This window comes from Lates calcarifer, linkage group LG16_LG22 (genome assembly GCF_001640805.2).
Source record: "Lates calcarifer isolate ASB-BC8 linkage group LG16_LG22, TLL_Latcal_v3, whole genome shotgun sequence".
NCBI lineage: Eukaryota > Metazoa > Chordata > Actinopteri > Centropomidae > Lates > Lates calcarifer.
In genome coordinates this window covers 1,175,695-1,203,010 of record NC_066848.1, presented here as the reverse complement: position 1 = coordinate 1,203,010, position 27,316 = coordinate 1,175,695, and the positions used below count along the sequence as shown (strand labels likewise).

General features: G+C 43.1%; 1 protein-coding gene across 1 annotated transcript; it reads left to right on the top strand.

Moving 5' to 3' along the window:
- The first annotated feature begins 4,168 nt into the window (after positions 1 to 4,168).
- LOC108886305 (heparan sulfate glucosamine 3-O-sulfotransferase 1-like) lies at positions 4,169 to 27,316 on the top strand. Its single transcript, XM_051076562.1, is given in 3 exon segments — positions 4,169 to 4,542; positions 24,229 to 24,470; positions 24,472 to 27,316. Coding segments are annotated over 2 exon segments (942 nt in total). The 5' UTR covers positions 4,169 to 4,542; positions 24,229 to 24,413; the 3' UTR covers positions 25,357 to 27,316.

The following is a 27,316-nucleotide window of genomic DNA, read 5'->3' as shown; positions in this document are numbered from 1 at the left end:
AAAACAATGTACAATAAAATATCTGATTGGCCCGATGTTAACTGAGAGCCTCCTCTGACTTCCCAGTGTTTAAATAAACATGAAGCATATGCCACAGTTGCAACTCTTTGGCAAGACACACTGTTCCAAAAGCATTAGGAACATTTCATTGTTTTTATGTATGTTTTATGCGATGTAAGATGTTCTAACGTTTCAGAAAAAGAAGTAGGGAAATCGCTTTATTGGCAAGTGATGATGCATTACTGAACAAATCATCATCTTCTTCCTCGAGCCAAATAGGAATCTCAGGCATCTTTACATGTCTGAATCAGCTCTCAATTTTTAACCACACATTTCTGCAGGGAACCACTGTACATCAGGAAGCAGCTTGAATCCCTGCAGTAACAGTTATAGATGGATCTCACTGTTACAATCCTTCAGATAAATCATTGCTGTTAAACTACCTGCTCTCTCTACTTCACATAAGACATTACAGCAGCTGAATCCCTGTCGGGCATTTCCTCAAAAGCTGGTCCTCCTCTTGTCACTTCAGCTAGAAAACATTATTGTATTGACGGTTAAAGGACGATGAAATGCGCTAAAGGAAAAGTGCCACATTTCAAAACATTCATCACGGTGCATGTGTGCGTGAGTGAGACAGGGAGGATCACCCTCAAACTGAACAGGATCCCTCAGCTATCAAGACATCAAATCCTCTCTTAGTGGGGCTTGATAGAACGATATCAGTACAAGCTGATGCAACCCGTCCGGGAATTATGAAACTACGTTCAGCTTCATCTGCTCAATGAAAATTTCATCAGAGGGAGTCTTTTCCAGGCCGGGATGGGACAAGTCTGAACAGCATCGGTGCAGCTCTCTGGTTGTGTTGTGGAAGCAGATTACACAACGTACAGCAGCGACACACACAGCGCGCTCACCTTACACGAAAAGACAGTTGTAGAGGAGATTTAATACGTGCGGTAAAATGAATATGAAAATTAAAAATAACAGCATTTGCAGATTAATGTTGAAAAGTTAAGATTTTGAAATATCTATCAAAATATCACTGAGTCAGCATGAAAAGTTCATTTTGAGCACGATGCCTCGTGGTACTGAGGGTTAACCTGCAGGCTGTCGGCTGCAGGTTAACGCTGCTTCTTGGAGAACAGGCGCCTGATAAATTATCAAATACATCTGCAAAGTACAGCCTGCAACTATTCACATCTCTTACACACCAGTACTCCTCATAGTAGGGTCAGAAACCCTTGGGGTCCTAGATTTCCCATATCCCGACGTTTTTTATCTGGCACAGCACCATATTTTATTAAGAAGGACAGAATTTTAGTTTCCACTCCCCAAACTGTTACCCCATCACTTGAAAGTGCTCTTTTGAGCTCAATTAAAGCTAAAACTGACATTTTTTTTCAGATTTAGATTCCCATGTCAGCTTCACTGGTGCTGACTAGGCTGCGACTCGCTCCGTGTCCCCATTTCTCAGCATTAAGATCTACATACAGCTGCAATCTGCAGTCCTACAAACACCATACATTTTTAAGCAATCAAATATGATCTGTGTCTGTCCTTCCTCCCTCTAAAGGTGGACTGAGCTGTTGAAATATAAATGTGCCCTTTGCTTGTCCTCTCTTTGGCTCTCATTTTAGGCATCCGGCTACAGCAGCCAGGATTCTGAGGCCGTCTCCTCAGGAAGTAGCCAGCGTAGTCAATGGGGATGTTAGACACACACATACTGTACACTTCCATTATGAATGGGGATTTTGGATTCACACGTCGCTCCGAGGCATATCTGACCGTTTCCTTGTAAAAGAGCTTTGTCTTTTTCAGACATGTCCCACCTGTGAGGTGTCGAGTCTGTTTTTAGACGGGCAGTTTTGAGCAGATGTTAACAGAGGGTAAGAGAATGACGACTGTTTGGTTAATGAGTGTGGGTTAGACTCAGATGATCCGATCAACAGGTGGACAGCTCTACGTACGTTAGTTCACACCTGGCAGCACAATGTGTCTCCACGAGCGACGTCTTGTTTCACCACTCGAAATAGAATGAACATGTGCATTATTTCTGTTTGCAAAGCCCAAATGCGCTGTTGTTTGTAACCAGCAGGAGGCAGCAGTGCACCTCCCATGTGTAGTCTACCGGAAATTAAAAGAAGAAGAAATCAAATCACTACAGAGGATGGTGATATACATATGCTTTTTTTTTTTTTATTAATTGTTTTATAATCCTCAGCTGTTTCTGTTCTTCCCCTCGTTTCTCTCCTTTTTGCATGTGACTGCATCTTCACTTTAAACCAGCATATATAATTTTGGTCATCTGGGGGCAGCAGGTGTATCATCCCCTTCTAAAGTTCATATAGTGAACATGTTAGCAAAAAATTCAGCTGATACAGAGCAACATTAGTGTTGTCTTGGAGTCATGTTTCTATCCCCTGAATGTCCAGTGTTCAGTGTCCTGACGTCTCCACCAACTCTCTGCAGCTTTCTTTTTAATCATTTATTTTTCTTGACTTTCTTAGTTATCTGATTTACCATTAAATGACATTCTTAAGTCAATGTTCCTCTCCTAACTTGAGATGGGAAAAATGTTCTACAAAGCTTAAATAAGCTCTTCTAACTTCAGCATAACCTGAACCTAACTTCCACTTTTCCACCACTTAGCTGACTTGTTTAATCCACATAGCTGCTCTTTTATTTCTTTTACACAGCCAATAAAATGTCAGATCCTAATGATGTGTTGCTGTTTGATGACAAAACGCTCTTTAGTAGATACAGGCTACTCTGGGTTGTGGTCTTGCAGTTAGCCTGAGCAGCTACGAGCAGCTTTGCAGAGGCCGACCCGGGCCACGTGACGCTCTCCCTGTTCTCCTGATGGAAGACACAGCAGAAACTCATTTTATCTCCTGAGTCAAATTTTCAAGAAGAACATCTTTGGATTTTTCAACGGATGCTACCAACGCCTCTAACTCACCTGTCTTGAGGGTAAGCACGTGTTTTTGTGTTTGTTCCATTTTTCTAATGGGTTATGAAAAAAGCTGAGTGAGTTGAGATGAGAAAAGGAGCGTAGGCTGTTAGGTAACAGACGTTACAGCTGATAACTCATGAGTTTGTAGGATTTCCTAACCTGAGATTAGACAGGATGAAGTACGATCAGTTTCGGCTGAAGCTAGTCAGGATTTGCTTCTGAAATACTAAATTCTTATACTCCTCCTCTTAAGACTTCAGATTAAGGAAGTTTCTGTAATATGGCTCGAGTTCCCAACTAAGTTGATTAGAAGAAAAAAGTGTTTCCAGCTTGGCCTCACACACGGTGGGGCAAGATGTGGTAATCTTAAATATAGCAGCGCATACTTTGAGGTGTTTGTTCCTGGAGGGCATTTATAGTGTTGTACCTGACTGTACACACAAAACGTGGCAGAAATCGCTGTGTTAAGAACGCAGGGAGTTTGAGAGAAAAGTTTAAACCTTGCCTACTTTGTCAGCTCAGGTTTGACCATGTGGCTGCAGCATACTGATGGCATTTAGGAGGCCAGTATGCTCCTTCAGAGCTGCTCGTCTTTCAGAGCCACCCTCAGACCGTGTCTTTCTAAAACTGACAATCTGACCGAGCTGTGTGGTGCGGTTACTGCACTGATTCCAAAGACTTTTACACCTAAAAAATAGATTCAAAAACACCTGTTTTCCTTTTAAGTTCAAGCCTGAACTGAAGCAGCCCCGAGGAGCAAACCTGAACTGTGTGAGTAAAATGTGTAGGATGTGCCTTTAATCTCAGATTGGTGTCAGTGTGTTTTTCCATTAGAACTCGTGTATAATGATTCTTGATGTCCTTGGGTTTTTCTGCAGGCAGTACAGTATGTCTCTGCAGCTTACTGTTTGCCTGATTCTCTTCATGGTGTTGATATTCAGACATGATACACAACACAGGCAAAGTTTCAGATTTTGAATCATTAGGTGTGTGGATATAATAGTATAGTCCACAAAGAAATAAAAAAATCACCTGACCTCTGATGTGTTCTGTGCGCAGGCAGAAAAACAAGCATAATCTGCCCATGCAAGTATAAGTGACAGTGTAAGTAGCATTTCCCGCTGAAAGTAGATGATAAGATAGGGATTAGTGTGTTAAAGTGTGAGCTGCAGCGCTGCTCAGGCTGGGGATTGCAGAGTATCAGTGAAGAGAGCACCTTGCCCTGATCATCTGACGGCAGACGGCTCCTCCCCGCTCCCTCCAGTCTAGCTACGCACAGCGACGGCTTGGGCACAACTCTACCCGCGTTTCAGTCCACGGGCTCGTCTGCGTGAGCCGGAGACGGAGCCGAGTTATCCACTTTGAATAATCAAGGACTCCGTTTCCCCCGCTGGTGTCTGCTTTCAGATGAATCAGTGATGAGAGTGGACAAGAGGAGAGATCCGACGCTGCTCTTGTTGTGTGTGGACCGGCGGTGCGCAGAAGTGCGCTCCATGCTTCAGCATCATCATCCTCCTCCTCCGCTCCTGAGATCAACCCAAACCCAGGAGGCGCTCTGAGATCTTCATCGAACCCCCCCGTGCGAGGTAACCACATTTCTTTTTCTATCTAAGATTTCCTCCACTTTGTCTGTGTGAAATAGCCCACTCCTGAGCGACACAGCCGCTCACACACATGCTTCCACGCAACACTTGAATCTCCAGCGTCTTGACAAAGGGATGTTTTATGCTTCTGAATTCACGGGCGATTAATTTATCAATTATTAAGCAAGAATAAATCCAGCATGGCCTTGCAGCAAGCTGAATCTCTGGCATTTTGAAACCTGATCATTCATTCATGTGAAATGAGAGCCTTGTCTTTTCCCTGCAGTTCACATTTAAATCCTCTGTAATAGAGTATTGATCAAACTAATTAAAACGCTACAACCAATAAATTAGCTTTATAAGCTCCTCAGAGAGCAGTTCTTTGTACATCCTATGGGTTGTGGCACATAAAACCAACTTCACATTAACATTTAAAGGCAATAAAAGTTTTGGCTGATTTTTTTTTGTCAGTTTAAAATAGATTCAAACACAGGAGCTGAAACAGGCATTCACTGAAGTTCTGTTTTTAATGCTGGTGGAGGAAAACTGAGAGAAGATGCTGAAGTAATCAGACAAGTGCAGCTAATTGCCACTGTGTTGTTGGTTAAATGCAGCCTTGGTGTAGCATTGTTTTCCCCTCTGCATCAGACCTATATCTGCTATCAGAACTGCCAAGTGAGAAGCAGCAGCGGATGAACGTCACAGGATGCAAATTGCCACAGGCTGTGCAATTCACCTGTAATTATGAGCATGTGGGTGTTGGCCTCTGTGAGCTGGTGCTTCTAGCTGCAGGATTTCTCAAAGGCATAAGCCAGGTGTTTGGAGTAAGTTCTCTGATGAAATTCAAATGAAACACAGTGTTTTTCTGGCAGCCCCCCCCCCCCACACACACACACACACACACACTTTAATTGGTGAGTATTAAAAAGAAAACGTTCATTCTTCTGCAGTGTTTAGTCTCAGCACTTAGCAGCCATGTTTCTCAAAGTGAGGTGAGGGGGTTAATGTGTGCACAGTCACTCTGTGTGTGTCGACTGCTCACTGCACTGACAGATACTGTACAGTTACTGTAAACTGGAGGATGCACAAGCTTTTTTTAACCAGCACCCAGCAGGCTTCAGGATCGTACTGTAAATTTATCAGAGTGAATTTCTTCAATTCATTTCAAATTCAGAAGATTTGAAGAATTAAATGTGAGCAAAGATCCTAATACACTTATAATCAAAGGGTGGATGTGTTAAAAGAAATAAAAATAGCACATGCAACACAATGAATACAAAAAAATCAAAAGTGAAAGAAATTCAATGGGTCAGAAAAGTGGGATACAGCCTGACAACGAAGGGCTAAAAGGTGGATTTGAAAGAGGGGTCAGCCCTCGTTATTTTCATACCCGACTAATCAACATGAATGGGGCTTCTGTTTATCTGCAGCTAAACTGGGACAGATATTTTTCTTTTGCTTCCACTTGTGTTTGAACTGAACGCGTACGTAAAGGTGGAGGTTAGAGACAGGAAGAGTTTGTGAGTGTGGCTGTAAAGACGATGAGGAGGAGGTGTTATGGATTTCTAGATCCCCAAAGAAAACTCAGGGTGTCTCAGTGATGTATGACTGGACAAATATACAGGCTCGGTGGATGTTACACCATAATGTGTGGGGAGTTTCACGGGGGATGGATAGAAAGACGAGGAGGAGGAGGTAGGGAGAGAAACTGTTTCTTGTGTTATTATGTTTTGTTTGATGGCGTTTATCCAGTTGGCTCCACTTGAGCAAAGAAGGGAGGCGGAGGAGAAGAAGAACAAAACAAAGTGCATTTCTTCTCCTCAACTTTTCCTTAATCAAGAGCAATAGAAAATAACAAGAATGGAATTAATATTTAATGAAGTTATGTTGGTTGAATTAAAGCATGAAAACTACTAGCAGTGGCGTTGGGGAATATTTGTTAAAAATGCAAATGAATTCTTGACTTTTTTTTTCTCTTCTGTAACTGGGGGATTTGACTGATTCTGCCATATTAGGAGATAAAAGAGTTTTCATGAAAGAGCCAAGGCCTTCATTTCTTTAGTCCAACCAAAATTAAAATTCAGTTTTGCTAAGGTTAAAAAAAGAAAAAGAATATACATCCTTGGTTCTTCAGGTGGTGGGAATATTTGGTTCCAGCTGACACTGTTAGTGCTGTAATGTGATGTGCAGACTCTCTGTAAAAATAGTCTGTAACATAACTTCAGTTCCACATGCACAGCGAGCTGGTTGGGGAATGTTGGAGTTAGCTGGAAACAGTTTGGGGCGGGCCCCGCCCCCCCTCCGTCTACTACAAACTTGGAGGTCAGAGCTCTCCAGTTTTGTAGAGGGGGCTAAATCTTCAGTGTTGCTGTTAGCTGTTGCTCAGGTCACATGACTCCTTATCACTGTGAGATTTGCAGGCTTTTTGATAAAGCATCTTGTGTTAACGCTGGTTTTACAAAGCTACGGCATTCGTCAGTTAATAGCGCCTCTCCTTCAATAATGGCGTCAGTCACCATGATAAAACCCACTCAGCGGCCTGAAGCTTTAGACTCTGCCTGCACAAAAAATGTCCAATTTAATAAAAAAAAAAATCATAGCTCAGGCAGAACAGCTGCAGCGTGATTATAGTAGAAATTTCTGATGCAGGAGGAGAACTCAGACTTCAGTTCAACTTCTTCTTTTATTAGAGCCATGCAGGGCTGGTGGCTGTGGGACAGCGTGAAGGAGTGGCTTCCTCTTGTTTCCATAGCGACTGGGCTCACGAGGACCAGGTATCATTATTTCCCGTTCACCCAGTTAAACAGAAGTTGTCAGCTGTCATGTGCCTGATGACTGACTTTGATCCGAGCTAATGATCGCTCTGTTCATCTCGGAGACGCGGGACTTGTTCATTACGCTCTCGGCCTGAGCAGAATATGTGCATGATTTCAGAGCGGGGCCGTTTGACCTAGCTGGATATTTACACCACTATGATTAGGCCAGCCGAGCACAATCACTCATCCAGTGTTGTGATGATAATGTCACACAGAGGCAGACTTTTGTGTGTGTGTGTGTGTGTGTGCCTGTAGAGTTGGCTGGATCCCCTGTCTGCCTCCCCCATGGACTGATTACTGATACTAGCATTTCATATCAGCCTTGTGGGGGGAAATTAGAGGATTAGCAACAACTTCATGCTTATTCCCTACGTATCTTCCAGGCTTCCAAATCCTGTGGAAGCTATTGTTATTTTAAGTAGCTTGGCAATTGAGCGTGTAGGAAAACTCTAATTCTCCAAGTCTGTGGAGGTGCGGAGCTGCAGAGAGGTAGCTACCTCCCCTGCTATTCAGACCCTTTCATGATGAGAAAGTGAGCAACTGAGGGCCGATGAAGCTGCTGCCAGGACCTCTTCACTCCAATCCTTGGTTCATACATAATAGATAAGTCACTGTAACTTACAGTACAGGGGCATAACTAGGCTAATGCCCAGATTTGCATATTTGTGCCGAATTCCATAATTCATGAGTGTGCAGCAGGCAGCGGTCCTTGGTGCAAAGAGCCACCTTGGTCCATATGCTGTGCGCCGTATCTCAGGGGTTGCTACCTACCATGTGTGCCAACAGCATAGCATTAAAAAGCAGCATCGAAACTGTCATTGCCAGGCTCCTGGGAGCGGCGTCTTCATCATCAAAAGCCTCGGAGTCTGAACTCAGCCTTTGGGAAAGCCTTATTAAAGGCATGTAGAATCTGATGACAGAATCAGACAACAGGCTTTTTCCTGCTTAATTTACTGCCATTCTGAAATAATGGGACAGGGTGCGAGCGGGTGAAGAAGGAGCGAGCGGAGGGCGGTGACACCTTCTAGTGAGCGCGTTTCACAGGCCACTTTTTCATCAAGAGGTTCAAGAAAGCCTGACGCTGCCATAATTGCTGAGTGTTATGAAGTAGATTTATCATTCCACTTGATGATGGGCTAAGTTATTTATTCATTACCTTTGTTCTCTGCCTGCCTCACATGAGTAGGCACACGCCAGCCACATCCCTCATTATCGGTGATTGTGTGTCAGACATCCTTTTTCTTTATATCACACTCATGTCTTGTCATATTTGTCAGATAAATCGTATCTGCCGCCTCAGAGAGATCATGACCCCGTCATGTGGAGTGAGATTTGTTTTGCCTCAGATGCCTCTGCTCCGCCATATGTATCAATTTATTTTGTGTGGGTGTGTGTGGCTTTTTGTGAGGCTGAGGAAGGGAAAGTAACAGATATAGTGATGTGTGAGATCTCTGTTGGTGAAATATGTTCCTCATCTGTCTGTTGGCCTGAATATTAGAGGAAGACTTTAATGGAATGATTTCTCTGCAACAAGGCCGTCACCATTACTTATTTTAGGATGATCAGCGGAGCTGAAGAGTCAGATCAATTGTTGGATCCCCACTAAAAAACCACAGATAGAGTTAATGCAGCTTTACTTTGTGAGATAGCTAAACCAGTTTCCTCTTTTTCTGCTGTTCCTTTTTCTTAACATATCACCGGTAGTAATTTAACAGGAGCGGATGAATACTCATGAGAACAAAATGTCAAGCGCCGGTCGGTACTCCTGGCTCACGCCCTTGCCACCACCAGAAGCAACATTTGACATTTGTTCTGAAGGCGAAGATCTTGGTTTGTCTAAATATGAAATTTGATCTTTAGAGACATTGATTTAGGTTTATTGTGGGAAGGTCAGACACCTAACAAAGGCAGTGCAGACAATCTGTGCTTTGATTTGCAAATTAAACACACAGTCCTTCGTTAAGCTTTCAACAGGACTAAGCTATTGTAGAAGACTGATTACCAAGAGTCCAACAGGTCTTTTACCGGCACGTATACTGTGTACAGTAAGTAATTATTTAACAAAGACTCATGTTAGTCTGCAGAGGAAGCTATCTGACCGGCGTTAATGATGTCTCGCTCGTGCTTGCTGACGAAGGCTTTCGCAGGCTGTGTGCTCTGGGGGCTGTGCAGGGAGCTGTCCGCGGTGCTGAATGAGACAGTTCGTCTTGGTTTTCGGAAGGGAGAGTGCCCAGATGAGCTCCTCTCTTTTTCCCACCTCAAAGGGGAATACCGCTCATCTGAAACTTGAAATTGAACTCTGATATATGATATTTTCATTCTTATTTTTTTTTGGTCTTTAAGGCAGAGAGCTGACACAGGCGTCAAAGGCAAGGATTTATTGGCACGCATTGATTATGTATTTAAAAATAGATAATTATGTCATGTGATTGGTAGCAGTCCATCTAGGTAACATTATAAGTGACCACATGTCACACTCTAAATGCGGTTGCTTCCTGTTATAAAGAGGATATTGCACTTATGGCTCCTTCCCTGCACCCTGGTGTCACCTTACTGCCACAGAATAAAAGTGGTGAATCTTTCCACCCTCTGCCATTTCCAGAAACTCTGAACTTGAAAGAACAGTGGCCCCCTTGTCCTGTTTTATGCTACAAAGCAGTTTTACTTTTCATAAAGTGATTCAGCAGATTTCAGCAGAGTTACACACAGAGCGTGAACAGGAGCACAGCACAGTGTAAAGCAATTTAAACTAAAATCCTGTCATAAACACCATCCTCCATTTGTGAAAACTAACACCATGTGAGAGAGGTGCTAACTGAAGTCTGTGCTCATTGTCATGGCTTGAGTTACCATGCACTTATTAGAATGTAGAAAATCTTTTTCTACATTATTTATATATGTGGAGGAGCGAGATATTTGAAACAGAATAGTACATGTTCTTTGATCATCAATCAATCTTTTGGCTTTTCTTTGTCAATAATAACGATGGTTTGGACCATTGGCTGGGCAAATGTTTTTTTATTTTTCACTATATCCAGTTTATTTTATGCATCAGATCAGGTAATGATGAACAGTCATTTCAGCTCCACAATACTGTGCAATGCAAAACTAAAATCTTTCTACCTTTGCAAACGTGACGCTGTGTCAGAGCTGTGCTCAAGAAACATGTATCGTCCTCATCCCAGGATTAGATGACTGACTGAAAATAAACAGCAGCTGCTCTGATAATTAATAACTTTATTAATGACTAGTAAATTGAAGATTTGGGAGGTTTGGACCGTTGGTTGGACAAGAGGCAGTTTGAAGATGTGACAGGAGTTTTTCACTATTATCTGACATTGCATAGACTAAATGAAGAAATGATTATTTGGGAAAATAATCAGTAGTTTGTAAACTAATTGTTAGTTGCAGCCCTGCTATATTACAGTGCCACTAACTACAGGGTTAAAAGCAGGGACATCATTCCCACCGGGGATGGATGGGACATGTCCCACTCACTTTTCAAAATCCTTTCCCTGTCCCCCTCCCTCCCCCGCTTTCTTACTAAAATCTCTTGAAGCATTGTCCTGTTCTTCCTCAGCCCCCACAGCGCAGATGATGTCGATATTTTCAATCATTTCCATATGCTGCACTGAGCTTAACAAGCAGGAGAGTGTGGAGCTGCTGGTGCTTTGCAGATTTTTTCCCCTGGGTTTTGCCTCTCAGGTACATACAGGCTGCTCTAACTCATGGGTGGAGGCTGTTAGGGGAACACCTGCAGACACCTGCTTTTTTTAATGCAATCTATATTTTTATTTTCAGTTAATGTTCCTAGAAAGATGCTTGAATAAGACATCAATCAAAAAAAGGCAGTAAAGAGCAGAGTTCCTTCATTCAGTTGTACCTTTAAAGTGTAGTCTGTTGTGTATTGATGCCTGTAGCCACAGCTTGTCCCAACTCTGATCTGTGACTTCACGCTGAAATAAAACTCCACAGAGATTAAAGAGTTTGTGACAGCGTCTAGTATCATGTCTGGAGATATAAAGATCAGTGCAAATCTTTTGGTGCTACCATGGCACTGAATAGCTGAATAGCTTTAAAGCTTATTTAGATGTTAGAAATACTGAGATTAACTTCTTAATTTATCCACATCCTTTCTCAGATTTGTTTATTTTCCATTTCAGTTCATACCATATTTGTATACTGATTCTAATCTTCTAATTACATCATTGTTGTTTCCACAAATCTACAGTATGTGTGTAGCAGATGTTCAGCATGTTTATCATGAAGTGTTTATTGTTTGATCCGTTAATAAGTATGAGCAGCGATAATTTGGATTTAAGAGGATAATGATGATTATTTTCATTTTTGCTCAGTTTTTATCGTGTAGGCAAAAAGAAATAGTGACATTATCTTCTAAATGAGATTCAAGCAAAATGATAGTAAATAATAAACAGACTGAAATGATTTCCAAATTATTTTTGTCTTATTCAGTACATTAGAGTAAGAGAGGATTCAGTATTCATGTGTTACTAAAAATTAACCCTTTGCTGTTGGTAAATATTCCTGATAACAGATTGGTCCAAATTAGTCTCAGCACACTCACCATACCAGGTTTTTACACTGGTTTGAAAATGTGTTAGGTGTATTTTTTAGCTGGTATGAAGAGTGACTGTGTGATAAAAAAAAACCTGTCCCAGTTAACAGGATAACTCGGGGCTAACTCAGCCCAATAAAAATCGGAGGGAATTTGTCCCTCACCTTCAGAACGAGTTTTCATCACACGGTTTCCTTTTTACATCATATCCCCTCAATAAAACTGCAATAGGATTACAAGTTGTGGGCCGTGATCTGCTCCAGAGCTCCGGAGCACAGTAGGGATTAGGTATGGCATTTGATGTCAGCTTCCAAGCTTTCAAAGAATAATATACCATCCTCATTTCATCACTGTATGTAAAAGTACAGAGAAGGTGGTTTCAGCCATTTTCAGCTGTTTTCTTTTTTTTCTGTGACGATCTTTGGATTTTGGACTGATGGGACAAAGCAGGTACTTTAAGTTTGGCTTCATTCAGTATTAAATAATGCCATACTATAGCATTAAAAGCTAGCTCTGTTGCTCCGCCGACCTCACTTCCTGTTTCTCAGGTTCAGTCTGCAGCAGCATAGGAACTGGAAACGTATAGCTTTGTTTGTGTCGAGTGTTAGAAACTGTTGTTCCTACTTGCTCTCTGAACCGCTGGTATGCTGTAAGGTTTGTTTGTTTTTTGTCTTGAAGTGGGTGAAGTCACTAGAGAAGCTCTCTGAATTCTGCTCAGAGTGGTTTGTGCAGTTGTATCTGTGCATTGAGGATTTCCAGAGCAACAGATCCTGCATCAGCCTGTGATTTAATGCAAGGAGCACTCCACATGGGAAAACTCATTGCCCAGCAAATTAAACCATTACCTCCCCAGTTGCAGTTAAATATGGAGAAATGACTCATTTAATGTCTGATTACTCCCTAATACAGCCATCTAAACAATGGCAGCCACTCATTCCCACAAGTACATTTTGCTCCTTTGCAAGATAAGGGTGGCGGTTGCTTGTCAGGGTCAAAGTGAAGTTTTATTAAAAGATGCGCACTAAGAACGCTAAAGGATTCATCTGTTCGGATTCATTATAAGATGGCTCTCTAGTCTGAGGATTCGTCTTCATTATCCAGCCAAGCACCAGGCAGATAACACTGCCTCATTTGCTTTCAGAGCCTCAATTTTCCCTGAACGATAATGCAGCTTCTCTTTTGTGTGGCTGTGGTAAAGACAAGCAAGCCATTTTCAATATGCACGCAGGATTACAAAGGTTAATCATCAATTTAAAGCTAATCTTTGTTAAATACCAATAGAAGCATGGTGTGTGCTCGAGACAGATATAATCAGGCAAACCCCAAAACAATCCTCTGTCTAAATGAAGTGAAAGATGGTTAATCTCGGCTTTCCAGCAGGGGTTGATGAGCGAGGAAGGCGGAGGATTGCATCACACTTCTCGACTAATGTTCCATTGTTTCACTGTTTGCTAAATTTAGTTGTCGATTGTGTCGGGCTAACCTCAGAGAGTGAACCACTTCTTGCCATGCTCTTAAGCAGAATTAGGTTGAGCACATGCAGTATAAAGTCCAGGCCTGCTTCAGCTGTGAGGTCTGGAGATGTACTCTGTATCTACCATTGCTTCAGTGTTGCTATGGAGTTGAGATAACTATGGAGTTTTAAAATTATGCAATCAAGGACAAGATCCTTCTCCCCCAGTCTGGGAAAAAAGTGTAATTAATTTTCTCCTTTTTTCTCAGTTAATATGCAGGCGACTGGGAACACAGGATTCTAGTCATTATCTGGTCTGGTCTGGTGAAACATGTCTGCCAAGTTGGCTAATTAAAATTTGAGCTATCGTTCCCACCCTGTTCATATTTGTCAAAGGTGGCACTCCATGATATCAGAACAAAATGTCACAAGATATTAATGCTAAAAAAATATCCTGCAGGTATCTGCAGTAAAAAAAGGAGAAGAACAGAGTCGATCACAGCTTCAGGAAAAAGTTTTATTAGACAAAGAGCATGGTATGCTGTGTGTGAACACCGGACTGATTGATTATTGGAGCCAGAAAGAATCACAAAAATAGTCCAAAAAATATTGTGATAATTTTTAAATGAGTTGTAAAGATATATGTTCCTGGATTAGAGAAGCACAGCATAACAAGACTATACATAATTTAACAGACCAGATTTAATAGGCAAAGTTTCTGTAGAGAAAATTCAAATAGTAAAATTTAAATGGAGTAAAATATTCATTGCAGATTTTCTCAGGCATTCTCTAACATTTTGTCCTTCTGAGCTATTGGTTTTAAAAGTGCAGAGATAAAAGTTTTATGTTATTTTTTGTCAAACTTTTTGACTAATAAGATAAGCCCGGGACAAAACATTGCTTTTCCTATTAACCTAAGCCATTTAAGTCTCGTGGGCAGGAATTTACAATAATGGGAAATAGAATCAGCTCACCTTAATGGCTGAGGCAGTAATTCCATTGACAAGGTAGACTCCTTTAATAAAGATAAGCCCCCAAGAAAATCAATAACCTGAACTAATTTTGAAAGGACTTAGACCTGTCTAGACAAACACGGCATTCACACCTAAGCAAACAAACCTCACAAGCCCATTTTTAAAGGCCTTCTTCACTGATATTGCTTTGAGAACACAAGACTGTTTTCTCATATTTGCAACAAGACACAGCAGCAAAACAGGCCAACAAGCAAAGCAGATGCCCTTTCCCTTTCTGTTTTTATTCCCCCATTAGGCCTCTGATGGTGGGTCCACAAACTTCTCTAATTAAGAATTCGTCTTCAGCAAATGCCCCTATAAAATGGCCCTCGCTGCAGAATGTGGGGCGATAAAAGGAGTTATTGGGCCTGCGACCTCCTTTGCCTCTTATCTCCCATAAACACTTCAGTAGGTTTTACACGGCCATGGAGGCGGCGGAACGAGCAATAAGCCAAAGGGGAAATAGTGCAGGGACTGATGACTTATTCATGAAGAACGGTGCAACAAGAAGACTCAGATGAAATTGACAGTGAGAAGTCCTCATGCTATAAGTTGTCTCATACTTGAAGTTGATTAATCTTTGGCCCGGGCTTCATTTCTGAATGTGGCATGGTGATTTTTAGAGGGATAAACTACAGAGAGAGAGAGAGAGAGGGGGGGGGAGAAATAAAAAATATATTACATATTCATTAGCTTTACAAGGGCTGTAACATTAGCTTGTGGGTTTACCATCACACCAGCAGAGACAAAGCTCTGCTCTGCTATGAAAGTCACCCTGCTGAAACGACATGATGTTTTATTCCTTCTATCTTCTTAACCTGATTCTGTCACACACCCAGAGCTGCACATGCACGGATATTGTCATTAAGTCGCAGGCAGGTCTTTTCAGCTGTTTAAAATGAGCTTGAATTCTTCACATGTACCTCACTTAACTGCTCCTTTTCTTGTGTATTAACTTCCGTTAAAACCAGGAGTGTTTTTTTTTTTTTTCAAACACACACCTCATCTCAGTTTGTGCATGCTCTGGTGATTTAAACTGATGGCAAATCCCACCTCGCTATGCAGGCTGAGCATGAGAAGTGTGTGGCAGGATTGCATTCAAACCACTGCTAGTGTTATGTTCGCCAGAAAGAACAAGAGGAGAAAGTACAAAGTAACAGAGACTGCCGATACTTGTGGTTAGCCTTCCTTGAAAATGTCTGTAAACAGAGCCATGCTGGTAGTGGAGACTCAGCTTAAAAACAGACGTAAAGCTCAGCTGGCACCAGAGTTTTCATCTCCTGTCAGGCAGAGTGAAGTTTTTGCACCGAGGTAAAGCCGAGCAGCAGCCCGGTGCTGCGTAAGCAGCGGTGTGGAGCCGTGCAAAGGCAAATGCTGTAAACAATGTAATGATAGAGTGTACAAGAGCCGCGTGGAGCTATGATGGTTTACACCCTCCCCCATCTCTGCCCAGCCAGACCTCTGAAGAACTCCCTGCCAGAGATGCAGAGACTCTGCACGAGGAAATGGAGCTGGAGATTGTTATTATAGATAAACACTTCCCTTATAATCTAGTTTGCCCTGAAAGTAGGAAATTACAAGGATGTTGCTCAAAGTTGAACACAGAGGCTACTGATTGTATTTGCCTCCAAGGTGCCAGTGTGCACAGTCACCAGCTGTGCTCAGCAAATGATGCATTTTGATGATACATACATTTATATAATTGTAGAGCTGAAACATGAATACTTGATTAGCTGATTGAGAGAAAATAATTTAGATAATTTTCAGTTTGTTTAATTAAGCAAACAGCTCAAATGTGGAGTTTTATCTTTAGGTTTGGGACTGTCGATCAGACAAGACATCTGAGGATTTGTGATGGCATTTTATACATGTTCTTAAATATTTGACAGATTAAAAGTGTTATTTGCAGCCCTCTATGCTTGTAAGGTTCAGTTCTAAAAATGAAAAACAAAAGTTAACCTGAATCGTTATATTTTTTGTAGATATACTGTGGTTTATGTTACAGTCTCTTCAGCAGAAAATTCCCTGTTGTTGTTGCTGTGCTTCCATTAAAGCTCAAGAGGGAAACACAAAGAAGAAAATATTAACTGGAGGCTGTAACTATGGAAGATGAGTCTAACTCAGACACTGAGAGCAGATTACTGAGGGATCTCTTAATGCAAGCGAAACCTGTTTCAGTTTACGAATGAGCACCTGAGTGTTGTTTTTAGTTTTAGGACAGACTTGAAGACTTCTGGGAACCTTTCCTATAGATACAATTCATTAAAAGAATGACTTGGCAAGTTTCAAAGTCCTCCACTGATAGATGACTAAGCCGCCTCCACCCACCCAGTCCGATCCCTGTGATTAAGTTACAATCAATGACCAGCATGTGAAGCGACAACTTGAATTACTTATGCAGATGAGGTAGCTTGATACTGGGAAAGTTCAAGTTCAAGGTCGCTGGCTGAGGCTGAACGACATCCCAGAAATGTGTGTGTGTGTCGGTGTCTGATCTGAACGGTTACTGTCATTCCCACGTACGGCACAAACAAATGAAGCTGATCCGCGCTGTGCATTAATGTGAGTCATTCACACTGGAGGTCAGCTGATGCTGCTCCCTGACTCTTTCCAACTAGATCTGGTTTTTCCTCTTGTCAGTAAGAAGCTATAGGTGCTGTATTGTTTTGCTGCAGGTTGCTGGACAGTGCCTCCACCTCAGCATGTTCGGCCTCTGCTCACTGTGTGTAGTTTCCTCCTCTTGTTTACTTACTGTATGTACGTCGGTGTGTGCAGCAGGGAGCAGCGTAACCAGAACTGACACGTCCAACTATATAATGCTCCGACCTCAGATGCGAGCAAACACAGGACACTCCTGTGGGAAACGGTTTGTAGTTGAATGCATTACTATCAGCTCACTAACTGCAGCCTGGTGTTGAATCACTTCAGTGTTTGGCAGCCGACAGCACATCACAGAAGGTCCAAATACTAAACTGCAGGTTCTGCAGTGCTGAATACATATTTGTAATGGCGGGAAGACACTGGCAGATCTGCAGCAAGCGCCTTCCAATAGGATGCTGTTGTGCCAGAGCGAGAAAGGTTTTCCAAGTCATGTAGAATTGCACACACCAGCTGTAGTTTGGGGAAATAACCATGAGATATCTACGTTGGCCTCCTCGAAGAAAATACCATGCCCCTAGTGTACATATACCTTAGTTAATATGTACTGCATGCTGTGCCCTGGAGCACAGCTCGCACAGTTCATAATTCAGGACTTTGCTAAGGTGGGAGTATTCGCGATGTGTTACTTAATGCTGTTTATGAGCTGTAAGATTGATGTTGTTTAATAAACACAACAAGATCGTAAAATTCTCCAAACATTGTGCGTTTTTCTGCACTTTGCTCGTCAGAGCTCGGATATCTTTAGTCAGCACCCGACGGGCCTTCCCATAGTATTTTTCTCATTAAACTATTCATCAGATTGGCCTCATCAAAGATTAAGAGTATCCTCACAGTTCATTACAAGATGCCCTGCTATTTATTTGATGAAGTAATTCATCCATAATGTATGTGTATATTGCAGTTTGCAGTTTGCCTGCGAGACTGGAGAACAGCATCGGCTTTCCAAAGGCTTAGGCCCAAGAAGAGAGAACAAAGATGGTGCGTTTGTTTTGATTAAGTCGGCATTTCAGAGAGCTCCCTTTGTGATGAACCGTAGAGCAATTACTTTACACAGAGAAGATCAAACTCATTGTGGGAAGTAGGAAAGGTTTGATGGGAAAAGCATGATAAGAATTACATTAACATCAAATTGGCTGAGCAGAATTAGCTTTATCTTGGTGCTGGTGAAGAGGCTGTTGCAGTGGGAGGATCTTGATGCTGTGGAAAGCACAGGTGCTTTATCAGAAGTGGCAGACTGAATGAGGATCATCAGGCCACTCTCTGATTGAATTCCTTCTCATAGTCTGTTGTTGTTTCTGACCGACCGCGGGACACTTCCCTGGGTGAGTCAGCGGCCCTGGGATTGGTTGCCTCCACTCATCCAAGGGTGATGAGCGAGTCAGCCTATTTTATCTGCGAAAATGCCTCCTGGGAATCCAGACAATGTCAGTTGATGCCTGAAATAAATCTCGGAGCATTGACAAATGTCAAAGCCAAACTAGAGGAAGACTGGGCCTGGGAATTCAGCGAGGTAACAGAGGCTGCTAAAGCGCCACTGTGTCAGTTGAACTGTGGTGTGTTACGGCTGGGTAGCTGGAGGGGGATTGCTGTGGTGGAGTGACAGTGTGTGGCTCTTTGTCTGACCCCTGTAGTTTCCAGGAAAAGCAGTGTTGGTTCTTCTCTGAATGATTGTGAAGTGGTCTGAGATGCTGTTTGTTTATATAGATCTTTATGCAAATTTGCCAATGTAGCATAAACATACATTTGTTTATGAGGCACAGGCCTGCATCAAGTTGGGTGGCTCATGTTCTACTTCGGCACAGATGGCAGTGGGCAGAAGGATTGGTAATTGTGTAGCACACTGAACCACTCTGCTGGGGAAAAAAGAGCTGAATAGACTGCCATACTGTGAGGGTTTAACTCAATGTATAGAAGAGCACAGTTAAAACACTGTAATTAGTGCCTGGGGCCACATGTGCCTGGGCGTACTAGCAAATGACAGATTACACCCTCTTCAAGTCCATAATGAATGCCTGCTCTGACATGTGGGTGTGGATTAGGTCATTGTCTTACTCATTCGCTCCTGAAATAGCCAAATATTGCTCAAAACAAGGAAATGTTGTCTTTCCATCCTCAGTGTTACTGTGGGAGACGCTGCTGAAGCGTCAGATAGAACCGTCTGTATCAATATCAGATGACACCTGTCCTAATTATGCCATGGATCTTTTCTCAGACTCTCAGACTCCATCTTCTATCCAGTGCACGACAAAGTTTCCCATCAGACCTCGGAGAACAGAGTATAGTTCTATTGCTGCAATTGATTTGGCAGATGTAGATCAGTGATGGGCCAGGGCGTGTTACAGTAAGGAAAGACAGGTGCCTGCCTCACTTCAGTTACGTCAGAGCTGTTGATGATCTGCTAACCTTTGAACACAGGAAGAGCTCACGTTAAATGAGATTTAAGATGTTTATCCACCAGGTGGCTCCAGAGGAGAGTGTTACTGTGATACAGGCTCCAGTGGCACCTGTCAGTTTATTAGGAACACCTAGCTAAAGCGAGAAGATTCAACTTCATGCTCATTTTGGAGGCTGCAGTTTGTGCTGCTGTTGATTTGCTATACCTTCAGGTATTTACACACCTCTGCATCATCAACAGCAGGCTTCATTGAAGGACTGATGATTTTACCTGGCTGGACATAAGCTGTGTGTTTCCTCTTCAGTAGTTGCTCAGTATATTCTGTAGTTGTAACCATTTGGGTAAAGCTACCTCTGAGCCTTTACTCAGGAGCAGTGCTCTCATGGACTTGGGAGCTTCCATCCATTTACTGTTCACCACTGAATGGCTCCATAAGGCAGCTGGAGGGTAAATGCCTTGCTTCTGGGCACCTCAGTCAAGAGCACCTCTGCTGTCGTTTCCAGAAAACGGAGAGCATTGCTCATTCCCCAGTCACATTTTCCTGTGGCACCTCTCTGATCTCAAGCTACCACAGCCTCCAGCCTGTATTCTCCCCAGTAAGTGGCTGTAATATACCAGTAATCTAAACGGATGGAGACCACTCGCTCATTATTTCTTAACGTTATCAGGCTTTTAGCTTTGTGAGCCGATTGAAATGCTCAGCAGTGCTCAAGGTGTCCCTTTAAAATCCCTCGCATGCTGATGCAGTGGATCTTTAGTGTTTTGGATACTTAACACATGGTGGGGAATTAAGGAGTCTCTCTTTTACCTCAGAAATTAATACAAGGAGTCTTTTTCTTTAACTGCGTTAGCCTCTGAGAAAGAGAGTTTGAGGCATATCACTGTATGGAAGGAAAAGGTCAAAGAGGGAAGAGCAGCTCATACACCTCGATCCTCTGTGAGTCACTATAGCCTTAAGTTGTTGTAACAGAAATTAATCAGTTGAGCCAGGAGTCCCACTGCGAACCACAATGCATTCATAATTTAAAACACATCCTGCATGTGGGAGTACAGTTTCAGACTTACAGTTGGAGGTGTGTGGGTGGGAGATGCATTGTTCTGGCCTGTTGGAGAGAGCAGCTGAGGAAGAGAAGCAGGAGCAAAGGGGAAAGAGCAGGAGAAAATAGAATGAAGGTGAATGTGTTTTCACGTCCCAAGTGATAGTTTTCGGTGGGGGGGGGGCAGTGTATCTTACAAGAGATCATCTAACGCTGTGAGCCAGTGAAACAGATACAGAGATGGGAAAAAGGCAAAGAAACAACCAGGAGATAAGGAGATTTGTCTCTGCACTCACTTCTGCTCCAGATTAGATTTTTTGTCTTTGAAAACAAAACGCTCTCAGAGCTGTGTGTGTGTGTGTGTGTGTGTGTGTGTGTTTACATGTGCAGATTCTTATAAAATAAAAAAAGAGAATGGTAACTATGATTGATAATTTTAAGTTGCTCACTTGAAATCAATCCATTTAATAGCACTAAAGCCACCCTTTGTAATCAAGCTTTATTGCAGTAATAATTATTTTGTACTAATGTCTCTAATGAGCACCCATTAAAAAAACAAAGCTGGCCTGTACAATACCTGCTGCCCGCCACGGTTAATGGCGGGGGGCCCTGCTGAATATGAATGAGGGTTTGTTCTGTAGATGTATAGAGGCGGCTGTTTGGGTTAATTAGTGGGAACCTGGTTTCCTGTGGTGCTGAGAACCTGTGGAGCCCTCCTCCTAGCCTGGTGGGATATAATGAGTAGTGTGGATGTGTTGGCTGTGCTGTCTGCTCAGCAGCCGGCAGCAGGTTCTGCTCTGCTGCCACGCAACTTTTAAAGCCCGGAGAACGGTCGGCGAGGGCAGCAGCTCTCGTGAAGTGTGGAGGCTCTGTGTCACGAGTTCAAGTGGAAATGCAGCATAGGTCTGATTTTTGTCATCAGCGAGTGAAGCTGTGGCTGCGCTGAGTTCAATTCCTCTACCCACTTATTCATAATCAGGGTCAAAGAGGGGCTGGGGGATATCACAGCGTGCAAGGCAGGACACATCTCGAACATGTCAGTGGCCAATCACAGAGCTGTTACACATAAAACTAAATCAATGTGAGTGCCCTAAAACTCTCCTTCATTTAATTAAGGACAAGGTCAAGTCCCCTTTGCTTCCTGCTCCAAACTGCCCTCCATCCCCCTCCCTCTCTGACTGAACTTCTACTGCTAATATGACTAAGTTACCAGTGTCTGGACGTTTTAGAAGAGAGGACGGGATATTCAGTATTTAGTATCCCACACTAGTGCTCTCCTTTCCCCAAAATGTAAGTTCTGTAAACCTCACCTTGGTTTTTTTTTTATGTATTAAAAACTGAGCTGGTGGTTCGATGTGACACTGACAAAGAAACTGGATCAGTCACATCATGGCCGACAGCTGACTCCTCTTTGAGGTCAGTGGCAGTACTGATTCAGGGTGTCGGACTGGTCTATCCCTTGACTTACATTTTACCACAGTGAAATTCCATCTTCTGGTCAGACCACACCTTCGTGCTCACACCTGTGGACGATTAAGATGGTGGCCGTCCAGATATCCTGGAGGAAACATGCAAACTCCCCTACGCAGTGTGACCGGAACGGAGATTTGAATCCAGGCTCTGTTGCTGTGAGTGCAGCGCTAAGCCACCACTCACAGGTGATATGTACTTATCCCAGGTCTCACTGTGGCCTTAGATCTTCCCTGCTAACCTGTGCTGTGTAACCTTCAGCTGGCCCCACAGTGTTCAGAGGAAATAGTCTTGGTTAAGTGCTCTGCCAGATAGCATGGCTGCCATGTGCCAAATGAAAAGCTGGAAAGATATGCATCAAGTGCTGAATAAAGCAATAAGACCCAGTGGAATGTGAAACAATGGCTCCTTCCAGGTGGTGGTGTGCTGTGAGAGGAGTGGGGGGAATTGGATGAGACAGAAAGCTCGTCTGGCTGCCTGGCTGTTAGCATTGGACTTGGCAGCTCTCTGCCAGAGAAACGCTGACAGGCAGGCGCGCCTGTCACAGCACATAAGTGCCTCCTTGCACAACCCCGGGCCCTGTAGGGCAGGTCGGCTCTCCTGCGTTCAGCTCACAGGACCAGTCCCACACTCGAGCCACAGATCGGAGTGTGAAGCAGGGGCATGTGTCACAGCCTTTATGTGGTTGGAAGACTCTGTAAGGTGAGAGAAAGGCCACTGGTGACACCAGAAGGTTGTTATATTCCTCATTAGAGACACAACCTCTGTGATTAAACTGAACTTGAGGTAGAGTATTTCCACCAGCAGAGACATAATTACTGGTAAAAGTTTGGCACCAAAAACAACTCAAGTACACAGACTCCAGCAAAGTTATTTTTATGCCTCATAAAAATCAATTTCAAGCATATTTTCTGACTTTTCTCACAAACTGGCTCTTATGTAGTTATTTTATTTCTAATTGTAGAATTTTAAAGTTTTCGTTTTTATTTAATTTTCTCCATTTCTCTATGTGTTAACTTGGTATTTTACTGTGCAGATTCACTGAGCGTTAGCTACTGGATGTGAAATGTGTTTAATAATTAACTCCTCTCCTACTCCCACTCCAGAAGATGTAATGTACAGTGGTGACACAGTCTCTTACTGTCAGGGATGAACTCTACTGAAGAACCGTCCATAGAAGCAGAGCAGTTTTGAAAGTGTATTTAAATGATGTAAGCTACAGTGGTGCTGTGCTCCTGTGTGTGTCTGGCAGTCTGTTCCCAGGCAGGGAATATCTTCGTTTGTTTAGATTACCTTACCGTGACCTTTGCTGTTGAAGCTGGATGTTTGCATAGCCCAGCCTGGTTGTTTTGACTAGCACAGTGCAAGCAGCAGCTCTCTCAGCTTGTTTTCCTCCTGAAAGTATCTCAAGACTTTTGTTTTTTAAAATTAATTCCATGACATTTAAAAAAAAAAAAGTTTACCTCGTGGCTGCTTTCTGCAGAGCACAGGAACATTTTTAACACTGTGCTTTTTATTGGTTAAGTGAAGGTAACATTCGACAGCTGCTTATTGGAGGCAAGAAAACAAGGCAAACATTAAAGTATTTAACAGCCCAAATAAAAAACAAGATAAAAAGTTAAGAAGATGAGACCGATTAGAATTTTCCCATGGTTTTGAAGGGCTCTTCAGCAATATTATAAATCTGATTTAATGCTGTAAATCCTTCTCCTTGTGTTGCCTTGGTATTGATCTTTCCTAGCATGTATGGGAAATCAAAGTCACCTAGAAGTGAGAACTCGTCTGATTTCCTGCTGTAAATTTCTCTTGATACATCAGCGAATGCCTCGATTTCGATGCCCGGGGTGTATGTTAAGTGTATTGATTGTGGTGGATTTTGACCGGGTAAAGGAAGACAAAGCACTCTGGCCTTGTCTCCTGGCCTTCAGCCACACTTGCATATCTCAGACACATTTCCTAACGAGCCGTCTGGCTAAATGTTTTTCAGCCAGAGAAATTACAGTATCAATTGGAAGTGACTTTATAGAGTGAGAGGAGAAAGCAGATGGGAAGAGGGAAGATGAAAAGAGACTCAAAGAAAGATGAATTGAGATTATCCTTTTGAGATGATACACTTATAACAGACATGGATTGTATTTATGGCTGGATTGCTTTTTCAGGGGAATGAGGAAAGTGCCATTTCAGTATAATACAGACATTCATCCTGTTTTTATATGCCTGAAATCTGAAAGCCTTTTCTTCTTTTTTTGTCTTTGTTCTTCTCTTCAGATGTGCTGTGGACTGCCGATGATTTCTCCTCCTCCTCCAGTTCAAATTCAATGGCAGACAAAGACTGCACTTCCCACTGCTCTTGTTACCCCTGAGCTCAAAAAGACAGCTCTGGTCCACACTTAAACCACTGTCTACTTTTCTTGCCTCTGTCTCTGTCAGTCTCCACTCTTCAGTCCATCGTCATGGCTTGTTTTCTGGCATCAGCCTTTCTCCTGGTTCTCCAGACATACGCTGCTCCACCCTGAGCTCATCCAGCCAGGATTTGGCGTAACACTGGGCTCCATGGACCTTGATTCTGGACTACCAGCCAATGTCTCTGGAGATGTGACCTCATCCCCACCCCCAGGAACTAGTAAAAGGGCCCCACATAGTATTATTATTGGGGTACGCAAAGGGGGCACGAGAGCGCTGTTGGAGATGCTGGACATACACCCTGAGGTTGCTGCTGCTGCCACCGAGGTGCACTTCTTTGACTGGGATGAGAACTATGCCAAGGGCTTTGAGTGGTACCGTGAGTTGATGCCCTACTCTTATCCACACCAGATCACAGTGGAGAAAACTCCAGGTTACTTTACGTCAGCCCTGGCACCAGAACGCATCTGCGCCATGAACTCCTCCATAAAGCTGCTGTTGATTTTGCGAGACCCGGCCGAGCGGGTCATCTCTGACTACACCCAGGTGTACTTCAACCGGCTGGAGAACCACAAGCCGGTGCAAGCCATCGAGAACCTGCTGGTGCGCAACGGAGCCCTAAATATCCGGTACAAGGCCATTCAGAGGAGCCTCTACGACATCCACATGCGTAACTGGCTGCGTCACTTCCCCCTGGAGCAGATACACATCGTAGATGGAGATGCTCTGATCCGTGACCCTCTGCCAGAGCTTCAGAAGGTGGAGCGCTTCCTCAACTTGCCTCCCAGGATAGTGTCCTCCAACTTCTACTTCAACCAGACCAAGGGGTTCTACTGTATCCGCAGTGACGGTCGAGAGCGCTGCCTGCACGAGTCTAAGGGACGTCCTCACCCGGCCGTCAACAGCACCGTCCTCCAGCAGCTCCGCTCCTACCTACAGGAACACAACCGAACCTTCTTCAGGCTGGTGAAGCGCACCTTCGACTGGCAATAAGAAACCCCGATTACAAATCGGACTCAAAGGAGCCACTACCTTGTCTGTGATGAGGACGAAAAGGGGGCGTAAAGCACTTTACAGAACTGACATTTAACCCCCCTCCCTCTTCTTTATAACTACTGTCGTGATCTCTGGTTTCTGCAGAGCAGTTATATTTACACGATAAGGCAAGAAAATATGAAAAACTGTAACTGCAGGCGTAAAATTAAATGGAAGCATCTCCAAGCTTAATCAGTCATTCTCTCTGTGCTGGAAGCGTTTAAGTGATCAAATTGCAGCGAAAACAAGTTTATGAAAGTGATGAACTTTTTTTCCTCTCTCTTGTTTGATATTCATGTTCTTGATAATAAACTGTTCTGCTTTCAAATGTAGTAGAAAAGTGGCATGTTTTCTATCTCTCTCCATTTCACTCTGGCCATCAGAAACCCCTGAGCTCTCTAACCTGTATTATTTAGGGAGTACACTAAGGTAGGCAGAGGCATTAGAATAAGCCTTTGATTTGCTGTGGTGGAAGTTAGACATTAATGCAAGGAAATGGGTACCCTGGAGCAGAGCTTTAGTAGTACAGGAATCACTAATGGCTTTGGACATTGAAGGTAGCCGGTGCCTGCAGCTAAATCAGTCAAATCTCCACAGTCAGCAAGCTCAAATCCACAGAGCTTCTGTTGCATTTTGCCTCTGCTCTGCTCAACAATTTGCTCAGGTGTTAAATGTAGTCATTAAATTGTATGCCTAACAGTGCTGTAAATCATTTACTGTACCTGTGTAGATGTTTTTTCTACGTTATTATCTCCCCTCTGAATCATACGTAGCGTGCAGTTTTCCCAGAAACATTTTGTGGCCCTATTCACAACAGATAGACACGGGTCATGTTTCTTTCATTGATTAGGCTTTATACAGCAGCCAAAGCTACAGCTCCGCTGGGAACTGATATTCATGTGATCTCCCCGCTCTGTCTGCTGGAATAAGCACTATAACTCTCCTGAGGCAAGTAGTCATTGATGCTACATTGGATCCACATCCAGAGCAAGAACAGGGGAGGGGCTAAAATAGCTGTGGGCTATACAGAAATATGCTGAATATTTGTATGAGTAGCGATATTTCCTGGGTGATCTGGGGTTTTAAATTATACGTCAGGCTGGATCATTATGTATATGTATATGTATATCCTGTGTATATGTATACACTAGCTGTGTTTAATGAGGAAGTCAGCACTAAATGAAATCACCCACAGCTCATGTTGCTCAGGGACTTTTCTCCTTCCTGTTCACCAGGGGGCACTTGGACCCCAGAGTAACTCACGAGGTGAGGAAGTGTGTCTAGACGTGCTCTTTCTAGGATTCCCACTGTAGGTGCACACACAGGTGAAGGGTGAAGGGTGTGACAGTTAACTCGTGACCCTGGCCGACGCCTGTCTGCTCTGGTACGTATCACCCAGCCGCTCATCTGGAAGAGAACGAACTGTCCTCGGGCACAAGCCTCCTCGCTCCACCTCCACAACAAACACACATCACCAATCATTCCCAAGGTGTTACATTGGCGCAGCACAGTGTTTCTATTAAGCAGGTGGGCAGGAAGGACAAAAGGGCATGTTTTGCTTACAATATGAGAGCACACACTGAACAAATTCCCATTTATAGCTGTTATTTATTTGAGGCAAAGTTGACTGACTGTGCTCGCTGTTTGCAGAAACACTGGGAGCTGTATAGTGCATCTGTAGCTGTGTAATGTTGGACTGTGAGGAGCTGCAATCAGGCAAGGGTTGTTTAAGGATAAGGATATTTTTATCAGCAAATCCCCTGAAGTACATATCACTGCAACGATAGGATCTTTTATGGGTTCTGTAGGCGTTTATACATCGTGTCAAGCTGTGACTACACTGGGGTTTTTGTAAGATAATCCAGTTTACTCATGAGATTTGTTGATAATAATAAAAATGATAAAATAATGCTGCCGA